Source organism: Stegastes partitus, unplaced genomic scaffold, assembly GCF_000690725.1.
Source record: "Stegastes partitus isolate 25-593 unplaced genomic scaffold, Stegastes_partitus-1.0.2 Scaffold68, whole genome shotgun sequence".
In the NCBI taxonomy this organism is placed as follows: domain Eukaryota; kingdom Metazoa; phylum Chordata; class Actinopteri; family Pomacentridae; genus Stegastes; species Stegastes partitus.
The window spans coordinates 868,523-891,588 of NW_007577799.1; the positions used below are offsets into that span (position 1 = coordinate 868,523).

Genomic DNA, 23,066 nt, shown 5'->3' on the forward strand with positions numbered 1-23,066 from the left:
CAATGGAGCTTGCAAAGTGAAAGCGGTGTGGAGCCTGTATGGGAAAGGTACCTTTCAAACACCCACTCAACAGCATCCACTGTGTCTACAATGGTTTGGTGTAATGGAAAGAGAGGACAATGGACCAGGGATGTTTTTTTTGTTTTTTTTCGTAGGGCAAGTGGAAGACTAATTTACTTGCACCACCAGGCAAGGTAAAAGTGATGAATAAAAACAAATGAAATACCATGTGGCTTCACATTATACCACCCATTAATGGGCAATTTAGTTCAATGAATAACTGCTACAATCAGAATACCAATTTATGATAAATAATAGGACATGTACCAAAAAGAAGAACTAAACTTTAACTGCACTGTAAGTCAAAAAAAGAATGAAACATGAGTTAGACTCTGTGCCGGGCTGCAACGTGACTTGGTGGTTAGCACCATTGCCTCGCAGCAAGAAGGTCGCCAGGCTTGCGTCCCAGTGAGGGCACTGGTGAGGGCACCCAGGAGCTTTCTGCATGGAGTTTGCATGTTCTCCCTGTGCAGCGTGGGTTTTCTCTGGGTTCTCCAGCTTCCTCCCACACTGTCCAAAAACATGTTGAGGCTAATTGGTGATTCTAAATTGTCCGTAGGTGTGAATGTGAGTGTGCTTGGTTGTCTGTCTGTCTGGCGACCTGTCCGGGGTTACCTTCGCCGTAACTCAGCTGGGATAGGCGTCCTGTCCTGGCTGTCCTGGTTGTTTTTTAATAAAGTTGTGAAAATGTCCTGGTTTTTAAATGTATTGAAATCATAAGGTACCTTTGAGTAAACTTTGAGTATCATTTGAGTATCTCATTGCCAGGCTGAGTATCCTGGTTTTCGCTCATCAAAATATGGCCAAGGTACCTGTCATGTCCTTGGTTTAAAAACAGTGTGGGATCAAATAACCTGAATATTCCGGACCACTGGTTCTCAAACTTGTAGAAAAAATGAAAAAAGTAAACTCTTGTAATTTTTACCCTGACAACTGACTTTTGCGCCTGGCGAAGTGAAAGGTAAATTTTCCTGTCCAAGAGAAAAAGTGCCTCAGAAGTTAATGCTGAGCCCTGATGGAGCAATTAAAGGGCTTAACAACAATGTTTCTCCACTTCAGTCCAGCAGGATCTTCCCTGGTGTCTGACCCCAACACTTAGCTTTGCCTGTAAAGAGAGGGTCCTGACAGACACATTCATTTAATCAATGCTTTTCTAACACATCACTGTGCAGTTTCCCAAGTCTCATAGCCCCAGAGTGCTCGCTCACTCCAGCAGTCTGCTATAGAGCAGCTGAGCCCTGGAGAGCACCTCACGCTGTAGACAGCCGGAGTGATAACATGAGATGATTTGTAGTCAATCTTACGTTGTCCACTGCCTTACAGAATCATCCTGGAAAAGCCTTGTTTACGTCCTCGTGCTGGCAGCCATCCAACACATCATTATTGCTCAAGCAATGAGAGTTAACACAGGCTATCTGCAAAATGTTGTCATTAGCGTTAAAGTTACAGTGCTACCTGTATTTCAATTGAATTTATTATTAGCATTCAGGATCCACATTAGCCCTTTGGCTATTCCTATATTAGCATTCAAGATATTGCTAACAAGTTCATCAGCATGCAGGCAAATACAAGCCTTAGTTAGATTTGAGGCTCAGGTAGCATTAGCATGCAGATGGTAGTGGGACTTTGTGGTGGGGATGCAGGGTGCAGGCTAAGTGATTAGCAGAAAGAGCTCTTACTTCACATGCAGGATCAGCATTGGGCTCTGTCGCAGCGTTAAAGGCTAATGAAACAGGGCCCGGGTGAGGGAGAGGGAATGAGCGGCAGAGGGGAGGTAGAGCAGGCGTGGGTCATTGTGATCCTTACAACTGAGCCATGATCACACGCTTATAATCAGGGGTCTCACAGTCCCACTCACACTAAATTCATGCAGAGATGTGCAAACACACAGCCCTGTTTCTTGTTCCATGCAGGTGCAAGCATATGGACACACAGTTTAATTCAATTATGTAAAAAGTAATCACAGATACACAAAACAACCACACACACACATCTCAGGGGGTTGTGGTGTTTTGGCAGTAACCAGCCTGTTTACGAGTGGATATTCCAAGGTCCCTGTGATTAAAACAGCTCCAAAGCGCTCCTGACACTCCATTACCCAGCATGCCCCGGGTGAGGCAGGATCGTACATATTGATTTCACGCCTCATTAGACTTTCTGTCTAACAATGTCATTGTTCTTCCTGGTTCTACAGAATTCTGCATCATTCAGAAATGGCCACGTATAACTCTGGGAGGGGACGGTGGACACATAACAAATGAACACATTAATTTTGAGTTTGGGAACATCATGGGGAAAACCTCGGTAGCAGCAGACTTCTGACCCAGTTTTCAGCTAAAGTTGCCTTTGAAAAACTGTTGCTCCATCACAGATCAGTCGGCATGATCTTTCAAGACAAACTGTCAGTACCAAGAAAGTCCCCTGACTTTATTCGATATCAGCTTTATGACTAAAGTACTCAGATCGCAGGAAAATGTCAATAACTGAGAAGACTTGGTGTTAAGAATAACTCGTAATAGATTTTTTCCACCTCTATGTTTTTCTTGATTTTTTTTTAGCTCCCAGAACCTGATTTATATGAAAAGTGTGTTGTGTAGCTGCAACACAGATGGCAAGTGTCACCTTGCTGATCATACTCATGCAAAGCTGAGCAGAACAATTTCACATTTATTATTTGGGGTGGACTGCTTCATTTTGAAACAACTGTAAAAAAATAAAAAATAAAAAAAATGCCACATTGGTAGCAGTTCACAAGAACAACCACCACAATAAAACTGATGTACTGGTGGAAAGGTTGGCTGTGGTTCTGACTGCGATCATACAAGTATGTTCAAAATTGGCACTATGTATTGCATTGTACAGATTCTACTGGATGTGTTGATGGCAAGAGCTGTGCCTAAGTCCTGACAGGAAGCATCTGCAGCTGATCATCACAGAGGCAAAGAGCATTTCCTGCAACTTTTTTAATATCATCAGAATTAGTAGTTGAGGGAACACTATTCCTAGAAAGTCACGTATTGCTAGAGTGCCCTTTTTCTTTGATTTGATACAAAAGGTTTCATTCTGTTTGATTTTCCCTAAGAACGTGGGATTTCTTTTTTTTTTTTTTTTTTTTTTTTTTTTTTTTTTTTTTTTTTTTTTTTTGCTTGTTTTTTGATTGTTTCTTGTTTTTTGGTGAGCTTCCAGCAGTCTTGGAGTGTTTGTATTGGATCATTTATCCCTACCGCAAAGAGTGTACAAACAGCATTGTACTGTGATTCCACTTTCACTGATTGACCTTCAAACAGTAATTGGCAAGTCTGGTTTGGTTGTTGTCTCAGGGTGTTGGGTATTGGATGGCTGCCACTGAATCTCAGCTCTGTCTCTTTTCACACTCTCTCATGCTCTATCTTCCACATTTTCCCTCCCTCTTTCCAGCAACTAACAATCTCCAGATCATTGCATCCTCTACCTGTGGCCTCTTGTCCTCCCCTCTCTGTCTTGCAGCCCACATTTTAGCTTCCCCCACCCCCCTTCATAGACTAACTTTTCATGATTTCCATGTTTCGTGTCTTGCTCCTCGTCTTTCTTTCTCTCTCTTTCTGGCCCAAAGCACGGCAGCTGCAGTAGCATGTACCCTGCCAGATGCCAGTTATGATGATGGTGACAGTACAGTTGGGTTGCTGGCTGGGTGATGTTGACTAAGTGGAACATTGCAGCACCACTGGCAGACACAAAGTCAAGCTCATGCATGCACACACACATATAGCGACACACAAAATAACAGTGCCAAAGAGCACAACAGCCTTCAGGCCAACTAATAATTCTTCCCCAGTCACAGTACTTCTGAGGCAGAGTGAAGCAGCTGAACGCCACCCTTTTTCTGCCCGGGAAGTCTCCTACAAATACTCCTTCAGGGAGTAAATGGCAAGGGGATAGCGCTACTGTGACATACCTCCCACTCAAGCTTGCATAAAAAATCATTACAAGTCACCTTGGCAGCTTTTAGCTTCATTTAAAAGGCACAAGTCATCATCAGGAATAGGTCTATCGCATTAAAACTGCACCTGGCATTTGTGAGTGAATTGTGTGTATTGAAGGTTCCAGAAAACACACTATAAGACTGGATGGTACGCACTCACACACACACACTCACACACTCACTCACTCACTCACTCACACACACACACACACACACATATTTCTGCTCGCTGCTGAATGAATGACTGAGTAGGCAACTGCTGGAAAACTGCTTCACTACAGTTCACAGATAGGTTTGGCTCCACTGTGTAATCAGATATCGGTGTCTGTGTGTGTGCACATGAGTGTGTACAAAGCATCTGTGTCTCCTGCTTTCCTTTTTTTTTTCTGCCGAGTGTGTTTACTGGTAAAACTGAGACAGTTTCTTTACTACCCAACACGCAATCATGCCTTAGATTACAATGTACCTAGATGCATGATTTACACAATTTTGCACGCACAGACAGAGGCATACGCAGTCCTAGTGATTGCCCAGATGAGCAAATGCTGTACATACAATACATATGTACAATTAGTCCAGTCGCACATACGGTAAATAAATACCCGCTGAGTGCATGCCCGCCAGCTAAATGATCTGTTCCCACACTGGCACAGTGAAAGAGACAAATGCTGAAGGACACTGAGGGCACACACGAAAGGGAAGTGGCACCAAACCCAGTTTTTAGACTGAAAAACCACTAGCGGATTGGTTCAGAATCTGCTGTTTAAGTTCTAACTGTAAGGTTGAACAAGTATGCAATCATTCAAGCTTTACTCGATACTATAACAATAACAAACAAACCTTGCAATTTCCAATTTCTTTTACATTAATCGGTGGTAAAGATGTTATTCTGTGTCACAGATTTCAGGTTCCGCAAACCGATGAAATCATTTATCATTGATCAATTCAGAATGGCTGTCTCCTGGAGAACAGGACTTTTTTTCCCCCCTGTTTGTGACATGTTCGGATTTCAGGACACATAGGGGATTTCGTCAGCTGCAGTATTTGATAGTTGTGGGTGTGGGAGAGGATTCATTTCTTTCCCATCATTCTGACCCAGAGACAGAGTTAATTTATACCAGCTGCAAAACACAGCTGTCAACTCCTGCAACAGACAGGGCATCGATAAGGGGAGAGAACAGGAGAGACAGAGATGGAGGGTGAGGCAGAGAAGGCAAGAAGTCTATTAGGATACACAAATGACACACACACACACACACACACACACACCTACACCAATTTACTTTCAGAGCTGATCGCAAACGGCACACAGACACCTACACAAAATCACTTTTAACGCAACTTCTGTAAGTGTTGGAGGGTGTCAAAGTGTTAGAGAATATGCACAGTCAATAACCAGAGCCGTAGTCAAGCTTAGTGGGAGCACATTAGCAAAAGGAAAGTTTTCAGCTCACTCTAAAGGCCAGTGGAGTGCACTCAGAAAAGGAGTCTGGAGAATAACCAGCAGTCTAGAGGATAGAATACATTACCCTCTCGGCTCAGAAAAAAGACCTTGCTCCTTTCAAATACACAAACTGCTTCCATCAGTTGTGAACCCTTGATAACTCGAGTGGTTTATGGATACTTCCAGCTCACATTCAACAAGTTCAAAGCGAGATGAACACACTGCGGTTCGACAACATGAAGGAACAGCAAGTGCTTTCTGGATGTGCACGAGAAAGAATATGACGAAGATGACAATGGCAGCCACGACCACAGCAACAACCTTGAAACTATTTCTTGAGCTAATAATTAAATCTATTCTATATACCTACAATTATTCAACTATGTAAAAAATAATTACTTTATAGATAAAATATAAAGTGAGTTTGTGAAAGACATAATTCTAGAGTTTGAGTTGATAATTCTCTGATTGTATATCATTAGCCCTTGATTCTCTTATTACATTCCTGGAAGAACCACAATAAATGATTTGTGCCAAAGAAAAAAAAAGGTTATAATTAAACATATAATGCAACAATAAATATTTAAATGGTGCTTGCATATATCATTGCAGGTTGGAATCTATAACTTTAAGATACTAAAATTAGAGAAAAATGTAAGAAGTAATAATAACAATTTTTTTAAAAAATGTCAAAGCTCCTTATAGCAACAACTATTAAAGGCTGATTAAAAAATGTAAAAAATAAAAAAAAAGATTTATTGTATTTTAAAGACAGCATCTGGATATGTGAGTGGATATGTGAGTGGATAAGCCAACTGTATGAGCAGCCAGTTGAAGTTGCTACTGCTCTTTTTTTATTTATTTTTTTTAGATTGTCTTTTTTTGTTTGTTTGTTTTTTCAACTTGTATTGATGTACTTTCTTGTAACCCTTGTTCAGATTATTGCTGGTGACTTTTTGGAGCTGTGCCATCTCTGGACATGCTGGTTGGGAGATTTCTGTTTTTTTTACATTTCTGCTGTGTTTTTTCCACTTTTATTTAGCTATGCTCCTGTTGCACGATGACCAGACCAACAACAACTGACCTCTATGGAAAACCAAAAGTGCCAAAATTTCCCCTCTGTCTGTACACGTAAATCAAATCAAAAAGCTGCTTTTTAATGCCAATAATACAGTGGTCGACAGGGACAAATGATGTGCAGATACACAAACAAGCTGCATATACATGAAGGCGTTGCATAAACAGAAACGTGCAGCAAAAGGAAAACGCTGCATACACAGACGCGCTACATAAACGAAAACAAATGCAAAAAGAAAACGCTGCATTTCCAGTCACACAACGGAAGTGCCACAGGCCTCTACGGTCAGTAGTGATCTTTTCACCTGAGATGCAGACAACGGTGAGCGAGACAAGTAATGTTAGTTGAGGGAAAAGCTGTATGACAAGGTATGTATTCTGTCATCTCCATGGATAAACATAAATAACAGAGATAACACAGGGAGAGTAAAACACCACTTCAGCACCCTTACAATCACAGTGAGTGAAAAGCTAAAGACTTAAAAACTGCCCCTGGAAGGCCTGCGGCACTTCCGTTGTGTAACTGGATATGTAATGCTTTCTTTCTACATTTGTCCAGCGTGTCTGTATATGCAGGGTTTTCCTCTTGCAGAGCGTTTCTGTTTATGCAACGCATTCATATATATGCAGCTTGTTTGTGTACATGCACGCCATTTGCCCCCCATCGGCCACCGTACAATAATCATGCAGAAACTAGAGAAGAACAGGCAGAGGAAGAAAAAGGTAATAAGGTGAAAAGAGATGCGTCCAGAAAACAGAGACAGAGTAAAAGATATATAAACCGAATCTCCCCTTCAGTATCTTAGACAATGTGATTGCTGGACAAACGGATGAACAAGCTACAGTAACAGATGATGGAGGGAAAGTCCGTGAGTGTCGGGTGTTTCACAGAGACCTGGCTATCGAAGATACTTTTAAACCTCATTCTTACCATCGACGCTTATCTGATAGTTCGGGCAGACAAAAATAAATCTGAGAGTGGCAAGGGAAGAGGCGGAGGAGTCGCCACCTTTATTGACAACAAACGGTGCCACCCTGATCACATTACAGTGAAGGAATGTTGCAGCCTGGATATCGAATTGTTACATCCATACTTCATACCCAGAAGTTTTCTTGGTTGCTGTTCACATCCTGCCCTCCAATAATCCAGCAACTGTGCTCCACCACAAGACACCAAACTGCATTACTTGTGTTCTTCTAAATGTTACAACTTTGTCATATTTAGGCAACTGAAGCAATTTATCTCAGGGGTTATTAAAGTAATTCCGTTTCAGATATTAAAAGCTTTGGTCATGTCTTACTTAAGCAGCCATCAAGATAGAAAGGAACATTAAACACCAGAATTTTAAAACACTCTCCAAAACACGCTCCCAGTCACCAAAACATGCTTTTCTATGACTGTAGAATCACTTACCATCATTTTCACCCTCTGGCCTTTGCTATTTCTCTTTTTCTAATGTTTTTCTGGCTCTAAAGAGTGCACAACTCCAAAGGGCAAAAATCTATCAATAATAGAATGTAATTTGAAAACAATAAATTGGATAGATTCTAAAATGTGTGCATGATAAATAGAAAGCATCATCTCTTTTAAGTCAGAGTATTTTTCCCAGAAAAGATTAACTGGCTGCTGCCGGCTGTTTAGAACAGCAAATATCATCAAACTCATTATTGGTGGAATCATTAAATCAGGGTATCAATCAGGGAAACAGCGAAACATGAGAAAACAAGCAGATTATGATTTAGCAAGAAACAAGGTTAAATTGCCAGAGCTTATTCCAGAGCAGGACATTAACTTCGGCTAAATGAGAATATGCAGAAAACTGATAAATTGTGGAGCAAATCAGCACCGGTTAAATTGGTCTCTCTGAAGCTCTCCTGAGGCAGTTGGAACTCTCCTGAGGCGAGTTCAGACATGATGCAACTCACTGCAAAGCATCTTGAGAAACTCAAATAGTTCCAACAGTAGCGGTACAGAATCAGAAACATTTTACAAGGAAGATAGCCAGTTGATATTCATGTTAGAATGTGGAGATCTTGCATGAAGCAGATTTCCTGTTGCGCTTCCCCACTTAAGTATATTAAATGTGACCTTTGGCATTTTATCAACTTTTACCAACAAGAGTAACTCACAAAGGATGATCTGCAAAAATGTGTAAGTCTCCTATTCAGTTGTTGAGTGTGCAGTACAGCGCTTAATTTTTCAAAATGTGTGACAATAATAACAATATACCTTTGTGAAATACAGATAATGAATTTGTCAACATTAGCCACACATTTTGAAGTTGTTTCCTACTGATTTGACAATAAATTTCAAAATAAAATTGAATTTCCTCAAGTCATTTCTGTGGAAATACTATGAACTTCTGCGTGCCTTACTGAAAAAGGTCCTTATGAACAGAATTAAAATATATCTGGGGACTTTATGTGTTCTCAAGGACATGGAGGACACTTTCAGTAACTCCAAGCTGAAAGAGCGAGTTGGTGGTGGTGATAAGCGTAGTACAATGAGCGTTCCAGATCTTTCACTACAGGCAGGCCCCAAAAGGCCAGCACCACCCAGCCTGGGGGCTGTGCCCTCTAAAACAAAGGTAACAGGACTATAGGATATAAACTTTTCAATGGCATACATCTTGATTAAACCTCAGGGATCTCAGTTGAATAGCAGTGTACCTGCTATTTAAGTTGCACCGCTGCCTCTCTGTGGCTTTGACCAGAGACAACCGGGCCAGTGACCACAGAACGCAAGCTACCTGACCCTCAGGTGTTCCTCCACAGTAAACTTCATTTATGCCTCGCACATAGGCACATAAGGACAAACACAGATTTTCTTCTCTATATTCCTATGGATGCCATGCATTTTACTCTTAAGCCGTCAGTGGCATCCTAACTGAATCAAACCACCTCTTAACACCATCATTATGACGCCACGGCTATAGAAACCTTCAGTAATATGCAGAAAGGCAGCAAAACAGGACGTTGCATCGCAGACAGGTATCTCATGTAGCAATAATGAATTCCATCACTAAAGCAAGAAACCCAGTTAAAACAATTCAACAAGTCTCTATTAACCGCAGCTACAGCTGCACCACATACATCACATCAGGGTTCTCACCACGCTATTTCCCTGAAAAAACACGCTGTGTCTTGGCTGACTACGCTGTCTTTCAAGCTGCGTGAGGTTTAAGAAACTCGTTTCTCTACTGTCGTCTTCACTGATAAGGCTGCTATTCGTTCTTGCTATTCGTTAGCAGTGCAACTGGGGGAGTGTCGCTAAGATCCCCCGCTACGCTGTCAAAAACTTATGGGGAGAACCACAATATCAGCCCAATAACATGACCAAAAATAAAATACTTTACTCACCAAATCCTGTGATTTTTGAACACAAAATCCATCCTCCTTTCTTTCATCTTAAAGAGTTCAATCTTTCTGCTGAGCAGGTAATTTGTGCGTTTCACTTCCAACAATAAGTCCTGTTCTATACATGGAGGTTAATGCTGAAAGTAATACAGTCGGAACTCGATAATCCGACCCTAAACAATCTGAAAACCTTGCTATCCGACAGGTTTTTTAGGAAAAACAAACGTAACCCATAAAAAATAGCCTTAACATACTGACGGTCTTGGATTTTGACTCCTACATGAAATTTTATGTCACAAATAAGAATAACGGGGTATTATCTGACATAACAATCCGACAGATTGGCTATGTTCAGACTGCAGGATTTAATGCTCAATTTGGATGTTTTTGTGAAATCCGATTTTTTTGCGAGTTCGTTCACATTTCCAGTTAAATACAACTTGTATGTGATCTCCTGTGTGACCTTCATACGACCCAAAAGTGTCCCACATGCGCAGAAGAGGACACAACAATGTTACACGCAGCAAGCGTGCTCAGTGTTTACGGAAGTAAACATGGATGGCGCCGCCACCTGTGTTGGAAACAGAACTTTGACTGCTATCCTCAACTACCAGCAGCCACGTACTGCCTGTGCGTTCCTGCCACTTCCACCCGTCGGAGCGCAAGTGTCCCCCCCGACTGTGCCACATATTCGGATATTCATCGTTAAAGTGAAAGTGCTGACGTTATGGTAGGCCCACTTGTTGGCCCTGGGACTACCAACTCTCAATCTGATTGGTTAAAGCAACAGTTTCAGTACAATGCATTGTAAGCTACAGGGGCCTGCACTTTTGATTCTGAAGGCCTCAGGGCAGATTTTTGTGACCCTGGCAACACACGATGGCTGACATATAATTGGATAAAAAAAAAAAAAAAAGGTCTAATGTAAACATACAATGCTGGAAGCACCACAGCCCAGAGACATGTTCTTAAATGAAGAGAAAAGACTGTTGGGAATAAAGGTAAAAGATTAATGGGAAAAATTTTACAACGTAAGTCAGTGATTCCAGTAGAGTTGAGGCCAGCAGAGAAGGCCTTGCTGGACCTGACGGCACACCACTGCAATAATCTCATACATGCATACAGGATTTGAAAATCCTGGCGCATCACACACTACAGTAAATTATTAAAATAATTGTGCCAGAGGGATCAATTAGGAAGCACTGCTCCACCTCACGTGAGCTTATGGGGAAACAGATGTAAACAAAATGGAGACTGTGGTACAACAACATGCTGTAACAGTAATTTACTTTGCAATGACAAAAAATAGAATCAGAAGGCTAAAAAAGCCTGGATAAGAAAACTCATGGGGAGCTGCTGTCAACACAGGTTGTCTATTCTTTATTGAGAACAGTTTTCGATCTGTAGCTAATATCAGCTCGCGGGGCGAAAATGTTTAGTGTGTTTAGCGATTTTAACTCCTAAATATCATGTTTGAAATTATCGGGGCGGCCCAGGTGACTATGTGAAGAGTTCTGGATGTTAAAGACTGGATCTGGAAACAGCCCACATTACCCAACAATCTGGGCTTACCACAGTTCAGGTAAAGATCCCAAATCAGACTTCTACTGTGATTGGAGGGAGAGGTGGCACTCGTTTTCCTAATCCACTTGGTTTTAAGACACTTACTGGTCACTCAAAGTTTTAGGGGAATGTGTTCATTTTTCTAATTGGTTTGCATGAAAACTGAACTAGCAACCAAGATTAAATGTTCCGATCGTCATTGGATTTCACATAATATGCTAGATGTTTTTGTTGTTGTTGTGTTGTGTTTTGCTGCATTGTGCTTCTTGAAACCATAGTCTAATGGTCATGGTGGCAACAATTGCTGTTATGCAAATATAAATATGGGAGATCGGGTGCTGCTTCAATTAGTTTCCTCTGGCGATGATCAAAGAAAAGCGAGAGAAAAGATTTATACATGTAATATTCACGAGCAGCAGCATACTTTTATCACCTCAGTTATACTTTACATCCATTGTGTTTCACAAAAAAACTAATTTGCAAAGATATCAGCAAGAGCACCTGACAAAGAGCAATAAAATGTCCCGTCTTACCCCACTTACCAGTGCATTCATTCATTGTCGCACTCCTTCTCTCTCAAATCTTTCAGTAAACCCCCAGCGCTAACAGTTGTAAGAGAGAAGTTCACAAACACGGAATTACTACATTCCACTTTTTCCTTAGCATCTTCCCCAGCAACAAACACACACATACACTCACACAAGCAAACAGATGGTGTCTACTAAATGGAATCTGAGCCATGTATTCCTCACGTGTGGATCCTCACAGGGACGGCACAGTGAGGGAGGAGGGGTGTGTTAGCCACGATGATGTGCCGCAATGGGAGCAGGACTGCTGGGTTACTGGAGCAATATGTATGCAGGGAACACACACGCAGGCATACACACCTGGACAGAGGATGTCAGTGTAAGGCGGAGAGAAAGAGTGTGTGTGTGTGTGTGTGTGTGTCAGCTATATTTAGAGTTACCCTTTTATCATCTATTTACATCATGCTTCTGTTACACACTTGCAAATGCAAGCAAATACAAGTAGCACAGACAAAAAAAGGCAACAAATTTAGACAGGGTAGAATTACATTGGAAAAAAAGGAATGTAGGTTTAAGATGTGCTGATAAAATGCACATGTTAAAGCTATCACCTAATGCAACACTTCGGTGTTGTCAACACCATCAATTACTACATGCAAACATTATTGTGTGTCCGATGTATGAAATGCATTATTCATGAAATATCATGGTGTTGTGCAAATAGGCTTTCTAGAGTCAAGTGTATAATATATATACAGTTCAATCTAAGAGCAGCTGTAGACAGTGCAGGGGGAGATTTCATGAAGAAAACTGCAGCTACTGATCTGAGAGAACATTTTGGAAATAAAATCAATGCTGTGCATTTACCTGGTAAGACAGGTGCAGAGACATTATGACAACAGCATTCGACATGCAGTCCAATTGTGAGTGCAAATACTACACTTTTTGCGGCCATAAAAATGTTTACCCGCCTTCCTGAACTGTTAAATGGATACACTGAATTTGTTGTTCCTGAAATATAACTTATGTAGAGATTTTTTTTGTAATTGATTGCTGTTGAGCAGTTACCATAGAACCATTTAGCTCCAATGGATTACCTGACTGAAAACACATCTCTCAGTAATAAATCAACATAATTGTCCCACTTTATGCCCATATTTCGGTCAGATATCAGGGTGAGCAGTTATACAACAACAGATTTAGGTATTCTCCTCTTGTTGCTGAATGTACATTATATGCAGCTTCATCAAAGAATGAACTGTCCAGTGTATTTGGATAAAACATTTGTAAAAATGTTTGGCCTAAGGAAAAGAATGAACACTCCCACAGAAATATAGTACAGTAAATAGTATTGTTATTTTTCAACCCACTACCTTGTAACAGTGTTGCATTTGTGTGAATCAGTCGAGCTGAATGGATCTGATTAAATCAGGTATGCTGCGATGAATCAGCATTGTGAGAGCACTGAGACATTTTCTGATGGAAAAAAATACTTTCTAGCAGCCACTGCAGCCTTTCTGTCCAATGTGCTGCAATGTAGAGCTGATTAGAGTTGTTGTAAGATAAAACTCCTTGTTTCCTGTTCAACAATTAACTTTGAATTTCCAAAACATTTCTTTTCTCAGGGGAAAAGTCTTTAGAGCTGTCGCACTGCAGAAGAAAATAAGACTTCAACAATGGCTACATTTCTGTGATGTATTCCTATCTGAGTAACTTCTACTACATTTGCTCTCCCAGCGGGAGCAGGGAGATGTGGGTTCAAATCTGGTCTAGTGCACGGATCTGACTAAACACGGCATGCTTCAGTGATTCAGTAATGTGAGAGCACTGAGAGGTTCTCTGGTCTGGGAAAAAACACAAATGAATGCCATTTGCAAGGGAAAAAAAGCTTAAATTGCTATCAGCACTTGTCCTTCACTCGGTAAGGGTAAATGGAATATTTTATGGTATTAAATTAAGGAGAACTTCAGAGTCAATGTAGATAGACAAAATGATAAATCTATGGTGTATTGCACTTGCTGATGAGCTAAATCCAAATGAAACAGTGTTCCATTACACAACGGAATAAGTCCAAGGCTAAACACAAATCACCAAATGCAATTAGTGTGAACTTGAGGATTTTTTTTTTCAGAGATTCAAAAACGTGTTCTCACTGTGAAAGCAAAGATTGTACATACATTTGAGTCAAGCTGTTTTATATATCAGTCTAACACCTTAAATCTAATTTAATAAGTAAGAAAGATAATTGTCTCCTGTCTCCATCACATCAAACCAACCTTCCATGACTTCCATTCCATCTGCTTCTTCTTCCCTCCCCTCTGTATATTGTCCTTTCCTGCTCCTCCTGCTAACTAGAAAGCAGGGAGCATCATGGCCTGTCTTCTCGCAGCTAAGCAGTTACCTTCCAACACTCCCCGTCAAGTAACTGCCTTCATTTTAATGACTTCTTCAATTATGTCTACACTGGCTCAAGCTCTCGCCCCTTAATCTCCATCATTCCCATCCATTACACTCGCGCATTCCCTGGGCACCAATCAATCTTTAGTTTCTTTTAATCACTTTAAAGCAGAGGACCAGCATTTTTCCCTGAATAGCAGCAACAACCTCCTGACCTGCCGAACAGCAAGCTGTTCATCAGCTATAAGGCAACACAAGAGGACCAAGAGCGAGACAAACCAAAGCGTAAGTTTGCCTTTCTTTAACAAAGTTTAACACCATACAGGTTTGACACATTTTCAACACACACATGTACATGGGAGAGTTCCTACCTGCTCTTTGACAGAGGCGAGGATGGAGGAGGTCGTCTCTGTCTCAGATCTGTCTCCATTGGAGGCTGGCATCACAGGGGGGACCATGGCCCCCTTCTCCTGCTCTGCAGGCTGCTCTGGCACCGGCATTTCTGATATTAAAACACAAACAAAGAAAAAAAAAATTTAAGAAAGCGGACCTCTGCAACCTCTTATCTTTGCATAATCATCCAATCAACTCCACTTTGATTTGGAGAAGTATTGCAGCAGAGATGTAGGACTTGTAGGAGTGATTGCTTCTCTCTCGGAAATTACTGAGTTAGAATTTTGAGAAACTTAAGAATTTAAAAAGTCAACTTTTTTGACAATTTCTTAGACAACTGGGCAGTTATTTGAAACAAGAAATTAATCAGTATCACCATTTTCTAATTGAAATTATGTTAATTGGGAATTTTCTGTTTATTGCACCTTGTTAACAATCCTAAAATGTCTACTTGGGGAGCAAAAAATTCCTCTCCCTACACCATCCTATTGAATAAAGGTGAAAAGATCAACAAACAATTAGAATAAAAAAGTCAACTTTGAAGATAAGTATTGTGTATAACTGTATTTTACAAAATGATTATTTAACTGTGATGTAGTTTCCAGCACATTCAAAAATAACTACTACGTATTATCACTTCTCTCACCCCACGTCTCCTGTGTTTGTCTTCACTGCTCATTGTCAATGTAAAAAAAAAAGTGTTTTATTATATTTATAGCTGATTTAAATACAGTAGAACAGTGTAATTATATTGTCGCACATTGTGAAAGACAAATTACTATTTTTAAAACAACAGACTTTTGATGTAATTTACATAGGCATTTGCAAAATAACACTAAATTGTTCAAAAAAGCACAATTTAAAACAGTTTACAGAGAAGGTAAATGTGACAGTAAATCATGATATTGATTTTCGATCACCCAGTCCTATAACCTGGTGCTGTTTCATGGTATAATGTCATAAGTTTGCACTGGTTCCTTAAAATGATATTATGACTGCTTTCTGTCAATTTGCATAACTACCTGTTCTCCCCAGCACCAGTTACAAAAAATTGTGGTGTGCTGCCTTTGTATGCTATGAGAAATAATACCATTCTAAATTAATATGGCTCTTGGAAACAATAGGTAGTAAATATCAGGTGAAACTAAAACTTTATATGTGACAGTCAGGCAATCAGTGTCGCCCAGCGTGGATACAGTGAATGCTTGTGGCATGTAAATAAAGAACAAAACCTGGACTCCTTTGACAAACACTAATTAGTCTAGAACACACACACACACACACACACAGTTACATTTGTCAACTGTGTCACTTCCAGCATGTTACTTCACAAACAGAGGTCCTTGTAGACTTGTTAAAATGTGATGCCCCACTTATCACAGCTTTAATTGCTTTATTTGGAATATGGAAAAGTAACGAATGTCCCTGACACTTCATTTGAAAGAGATGAGTTTCTCTCACGATTACTGACTTAGAAAAGAAAAAAAAAAAAAAAGCCACATAGCATTTGGGTTCTCGACCATCATCCAGCACCACCTTGCCAAATTAGCACCAGTCAGGCATGGACAAATTTGCAACTTTTTGCACTTTATCAAAAGCTCTAGTGAGTGATAGCACATACACCCTTCACACTTCTACACTGAAACATCTATAATATTGTTCACTATAAGCAGCAACATTTTAGGTTCTAGAAACACTGATATCGTACCAGAATTGTGTGTCGGCCCCATCTACTATGTTGGTTGGGCACTTTGGCTGTCTGTGTTTGGCTCTGCTTTCTCAGGTCCTCAAACTGCTGGAGACTGAGTGAGCGGTCCTACATGCTTGGCGCACTTGGGCCCAATACTCCCAGGCTACAAAAGGGCCAACCCCTCAGCTCCTGCTCTCTCTCCTCATGCTTGTGACTCGGGCGTGTGTCATTCTGGTTTGGTCTTTACATCGGACAACATCTTGCACCACATTGCATCCAGGCATCCAGGCACCCGGACCTACACTCCTGATATCGCTGATGTACACTTCTCACTTTGAAAGAATTAAGTTAATTTAAAAAATAATAATAATTAGTTAATATAAGCATACGTTTAAATCTGGCAATATCTATGCAATTTCCCCACTTTTTGCCATATTTGCTGGGTTGTGACAATTATAATCTTCATTTCTTGTATTTTACTAATGCAGACAAAAAAAACAGACTTCATGTTGAATCTTTAACATCCTTCTGCTACTTTTGTACCACCATTAATTCAATTAATTTTGTGATTTTGTGACACTGATATTGCATGCTATGAACTAATGTGTTGTTGTTCTTGATTTGGCTGTTGTTAGCCAAGTCCTGGATGAGACAGAAATGGAAAATTTGTCTTTTAGTCTAAAATATACAGTACTGCAGGTCAGTGGTGACACAATAGTCTGTCCAGACATTGCTGCACTTCAAAACTGTAAAAATAAATGCATAAATAAATTGGAAGCAGGCAGATTAGATTGTTCTGGATTGCAACAAGTACTGGCTGAAAACAAAAAAAAAGAAGAAAAATCTGGCAATGAAACTCACCCCATTTCTAATTAACTGAATTGTTTTAGGTCATCAATTAAACATCTCTACCTCTTTCCTGTCTGAGCTACGAGCACAGAGAGCGATAGAGAGAGAGACAGATAGAGAGGGAGGAGGCGAGATAAAGAGTCAGAGAAATCAGGAAATTGGTTTGCAAGTTTTACGGAGAACAGACCATAGGGACAGGATTTTGTCAATACAGACACCCTGACTTCAGTAGGAGACTAAATAATGAACTGACTGAGTGTGGGATTTGATGGTGGAGTCTCTTACTTTACAATTTGCTGCTAGTCTCAGCCCTTCACTTTTACCATTTGATGTGGAGATCCAAATCTGCCAGATTTGGTCGGATGCACACATTCTGTTGCACGTCTGCAGTGTGTGATTCTGTCGTACATTTTATGAACGTTTTGCACAGGCTTTTTAAGAGCAAATATTTATTAACAGTGATGTCATTTAGCGAGCAAATCGCACCGATGTTGACAGCAAGTGAGCTATTAGCATCGAGCGAGTCAGTCACCTTACGCAGACAGTAAGTCGGTGAGGATCCAGACAGTCTGCAAATCAAACATCCAGTCACTCCGTCAGCTAGTCAGCTAGCCAGTAGACAGACAGCAGGCTAGACAGGGTGGTGTCGGTAAATAAAACATGCTAGTGAGATGGCCTGCAGATGGTAATTTTCACTCTCACTGACAAACACCACTTCTGTGTCTGGCATCTCCCCTCCTGAGTGGAGATGAGTCAGCAGAGTTTGGCTCCTAAGCAAAACCAGAACCCCAGCGAAGACCATATTACACGCGCTGGCTGACTGCCGCAGTTCTCTTGAATGAGACTGCCAAATGTGCAAGGCAGTGGGCAGAGGAAAGACTCACCTTGCCTTCTTTGTGTGGACTCCTGCAAGAAGTTTTACACAGTAAACACCTCTAGCAATGAACCGGAGCCCTCAACTGCCACAACAGAATGAACCTGCATAAACATGCGCCCCGTCGATAATTGGATACGTGGCTCCTTGGCAGTGGTTTTTTTTTGTGCTGCGGTGGTTCGGTTTTCATTCCGCACAATATCCAGTTACATCTGTGGCACTGAAATCTACTGTATTTTCGCAATAGGCACATTAGTCCTTTCTCATGGCAGGGAAATCACAGGTGTGACTAATGACATTAATGAAGGCTTCATTCCATTTAGCTGTGCCAGTAAGCCATGCCAGTGCGCCAGCCTGCATAATACTAGAGCCCTGGCACTGGCTCACCTAAATTAAATGCAACTGTTATTAGTTACACCTGTTTTGACAAGTAATAATCTCTTTACCCACTGGTGTGCGCTTTATTGCACTTTTAGTAAAATTTGCAAATCTACACAGCCGAAGTCTGAAGAAACCTAGAGGACGGGCTGATTCATTGTTTTTGCATTTACTGACAGAGATGAACAGTGCTTTGTGGCATTAGCCTGTCAGATAATCCCTATTATTCCACTGCTTTTTGACACAGTGCTCACAATATTCAGAAAACTGACAAATGCAAGCAAGCGCAGTTGCATTAAGTAAGCAAAGACAGGTCTGAGTGACTTTGATAAGGGTTTTTTTTGTAAGACTGAATCACCTGAATCAGAAAAGGGAAAAAGAAAAGAAAAAAACTCAGCAGCAATAAAATTTCTGAGACACTGCATACAACAATACACAGCATTGTGGAGCTTTTACCGTCAGAGGAAACCAGCGATCATGTTTAGAGCCGGCACAAACTCTTAGTGTCCAGCAGGTGCTAAGTTCACAAAATTGCAAAGTTTAAAAAAAAAAAAGCCTCCCTGTATATTGGCTGCCGCTGAGATAATCCCAGTGCCAACACATTCGCCATCAAATGTCACAATACTCCACCACCCCAATATTCTTCCGAGGCTATTGTCGACAGGCACAGTTGAGCTGCTATTGAATAGATGTGTTACATCCTGCAGGGTACAATGTAACAGGAACCTCAGCTTAGAGGGGGCTTTTGTAGCTCTGGGGACGCATTTAATTGCGGCGCATTCTGACTGATTTGAGTTGTGCGCGGCTTTCCATTGAACTGAGGAGGAAAGATGGTCTGACATTTCATTTGGCTCAGCCTTAGATAAGACATGAAAAGCTCAGACACAGCCTCCTGTTTTTGACAGCATGGTAGAAGACTGAGCTTTTAGCAGCATTCCTTGGAGAACAAAGTGTAAACAAACAAAAGAAAAACTCCAACAGAAAAAAAAGAAAGAAAATCAGTTTGAAGTTTTACTACGACTAATTTCTTCACAAGTTTGAAGTCTCCCAAACGAGACAAGCAGTCAAAGAACGAGTGTACACCTCATTCAGACAGACATGGCAACATAGGTTTTGAGGTGAGCAAGTATTAACAATAGCAGCTCCACGCCTCAATGGTTGTAGTAGGTCCTCATCAGCTGCAGAACACATGAATCTTAAGAACCATTGTCAACATTACATGCTCTTAGATACAAAATGTTGTAGCGGATCAGGGCAAGATTCACATCTTACATGAACAACCATGAAACAGGTCCAATATAAATAGGTTTAACATGGGTTTATGATGGTAATCAATATACATACTCCTGTTAAAGATGCAGAATATTGAATTTTTGCCAAAATCCAATGAGCCGATATTTTCCAATTTGGCCAAATATCATTACAGATACATATGTTTTTCCATATAGCTGAAAAAAAACAAAATAAGAAAATGACTTCAATTCTTAATGTCACATTTTCAAACAAAATTGTAAACTTCATCCCACGTCAAAAGAATTTGGACAACAGCCACACTCAGGGTGAAGCTGACCTATTTCACAAGTTGCAAAACAAGTAAATAAAAGTAATATCAATCCATATGTGCGCCCTTGCACCAGGGACACGGCATCAAGCATTAGCCTGTGGGATTTTAAACACTTTATCATCCAGTGTTTTGTAGAATGTGTGTCCTGTTAATGTAAATCAAGTGGAATGGTGCTGTGGAAAAGAATTTCACCACAGGGACAATGAAGTCTAAATCTAAATCTATCTAACCAAAAAAAATCTATTTTGGATTGCTGTTTGTAAATTTAGTAAAATGAGTCGGATAACAAATCAGACTATTGATTATATTAAATGCATTATAACTAGACGAGGGTTTTGGGAGTTGAATTGTCAAAAGGTTCTGCAAGTGACGACTTAAATGACTGACACTCCATCACAATACGGTCACTCAGTAGCAGCTATGACAGTATGTTTGGTGATTTTTTTCATCTTTTTAGGGTCTGATGTTGACGAAAATTCCGTTTTTTGTTTCACATCCTTTTGAATGCCTTCCACGTTTTAGACTCACCCTTTGTCCCATGGTGCCATAAAAATGCATTCAGCCAATTCAGCTGAGCAACACTTTGTCAACTGTGCTTGATTAAACATCATAATCATGTACTAAACCACGAAGAATGGCACCATGCACACACAAATTGGCATTTTAACAACAAAGAATTAACATAACTGCACGTGGACCAAGTTTGCCAACAAGATAGCGCCACTACAGGATGCAGTCATGAAACTTGACAGGCGTGTAGCTGCGATCATGGTGAAGGTTGAGTTCAGAGATGGGTGTGGTCTGACCCATAAGTACTGCAAACTCGTGCAATAATTAGTAACGACTACGCTATGTGCTCTTCAAGGTCTCGCCACAAGATGATCTCCAGCTTATGAGGTGTGTCAGAAAAGTTTCAGGACTGGTGTCACAAAAAATATATTTTTTAAATTCAATCCAAACTACAAGTTTTCCCCTCCGAAGTAATCCCCCTGAGGTCTAACACACTTTCCCAGCCTTCTCTGCCACAACACCATGCACTCCTGGAAGGATTCTTACGGGATCCTCCGCAGCTCTATCACGGCCATCTTGATGTCGTCCACATGTCTAAAACAGGTCCCCTTGATGCCTGGAGGAGAGGAAAAAAATCACACGGAGCCAGGTGGGGTGAGTAGGGAGGTTGCTCCAGCACAGCAATGTTTTTCTCAGCCAGGAACTGTCGGATGCTCAGGGCATTGTGAGCAGGCGCGTTGTTGTCATGGTGAGGCAGCCACGACTTGTCCTGCCACAACTCTCGCCTCTACTCGCGCACTGAAAGAAGCAAACACCGCAGGATCTCTTTGTAGACGTGCTGGTTGATCGTCTGAAGGAGAAAACTCATAGTTTGTAGTCTGGGTTTGAAATATATCTTTTGTGACAACAGTCCTGGAACTTTCCTGACACACCTCGTACACAAAATCTGGCCACTCAGTCTGCTTGACCTTTTCTGTCTGCTCACAATTGTAAAAAAAAAAAAAAAAGGTACATCTGCTCCATACACAGAGAAAAATGCATGCATGCTACACAGAGGTTGCTAACATGCTGAGTCAGGGGACTTCGGGCACCTCTGACCTGCACCTGCTCCTTTACACCGTACATGAACACATGGACTTACACATTCATTACACGCACACACCTTCCTCTACGGTTCAACGAATTGCCCTTCCACTTCACCCTATGACCCACCAGCTCTTTGATTCCCCGATTCCATGGCTTGTTGGTCCAACTTAATTGCCCCACTCACCTTCTGACCTTGTCATCTCTCTTATCCCCTTATCAACCTATTTTTCTCTCCCAACTTTTTCCATTTTAAAAAACTAATTGGCTTGTTTTCTGGCCTGCTCCGGGCAGCAAGCTGTGCCACTTGGTTACAGTATGCAATGCAGATAAGTAAAACATTAATTTTAATCTTCAACTGAAGGAAAACTGCAAGAAAAACACAAATGTTTAGAGTGTCCCCTGAATAAAGTAGTAACCAGTTCATCAGGCTCAATTTTCTTGTTTTAAGACACTAAATCTTTGCTTCTTTTTTGGGGGGGGGCTTTTTTTTTTATTGTATTAGCTGTTTGGTCCTTACAAAATACGGACTCTTGAGCTATTTAGGGTGTCACAGGTTCTTTGCATCAAAATTCAGAAAAGATTCTATAAGTTTTGACAACTATTTTAGCAATATGCTTAGGAGTTTCTTTACATTTCTCTCTTTTGATTCAGTCTGCTGTTGCAACCCCCAGCCAGGTCCTAAGTATTGCGTGATCGGGAAAGCCACTGTGGCCGTGGCTCCTATAAGGAACACAATCGAAAGCATGCTTCTTCCCTTCACATGAAATGACACTGCTGAAATATTTACAGAGCCTTGAAACGCAGTGTAGGTTGGAAAGAAGTGCGTGTATGGCTGCAGAAAAAGATGGCTGTTCCTTGAAAATATGAAACGCAGCATGTAGAGTTTGAATCCTACATATCTACATGCCAGATTGAATTCTGTCTTGCTGCTTCAGTTTCATGATAATCGTGTCACATAAGCTGGCTCACTGTTAAACTCTTGTGGCTCACCTGAATTGAAGGAATCCTTTTAGGTGCTACTAGTGACACCTGTACTTTATCCCACTATAACAAGTCTAAATGTCAATTGTGAAAAAGGCCTGTGTCAAAAAGGTCTTCTTACCTTCTCCAAATCAGGCCAAGGGGATATGTTGACCGACAGCACACAGGCTAGACAGCACTGTGGATCAATAAAAAATGTGACAAGAGTTAGTGTGTTGGTCAAGCCAGTGCTCCTCATTTATGACTGGCTGACAATGATATATATATATATATTTTCTGAATCTGCCTTTCCTTATTTTTAGAAAAGCTTTTTAAATGCAGAAATTTTGTCCAGGAAACCCAATAAACACCTTGA

At 40.8% G+C, this 23,066-nt stretch overlaps 1 protein-coding gene across 3 annotated transcripts in view; it reads right to left on the minus strand.

Annotated features, from left to right (window-relative positions):
- Positions 1-23,066, minus strand: part of ctnnd2a (catenin (cadherin-associated protein), delta 2a) — a 272,067-nt gene that overhangs the window by 217,179 nt on the left and 31,822 nt on the right. For 2 of the 3 annotated variants that reach the window (XM_008276295.1, XM_008276294.1), the window contains exon 2: positions 14,758-14,888. In XM_008276295.1, the coding sequence (XP_008274517.1) occupies positions 14,758-14,886 (129 nt within the window). In that variant the 5' untranslated portion in view covers positions 14,887-14,888. Of the gene's footprint in view, positions 1-14,757; positions 14,889-22,832; positions 22,890-23,066 lie in introns of all 3 variants that reach the window. The other variant, XM_008276293.1, reaches the window with a different exon arrangement.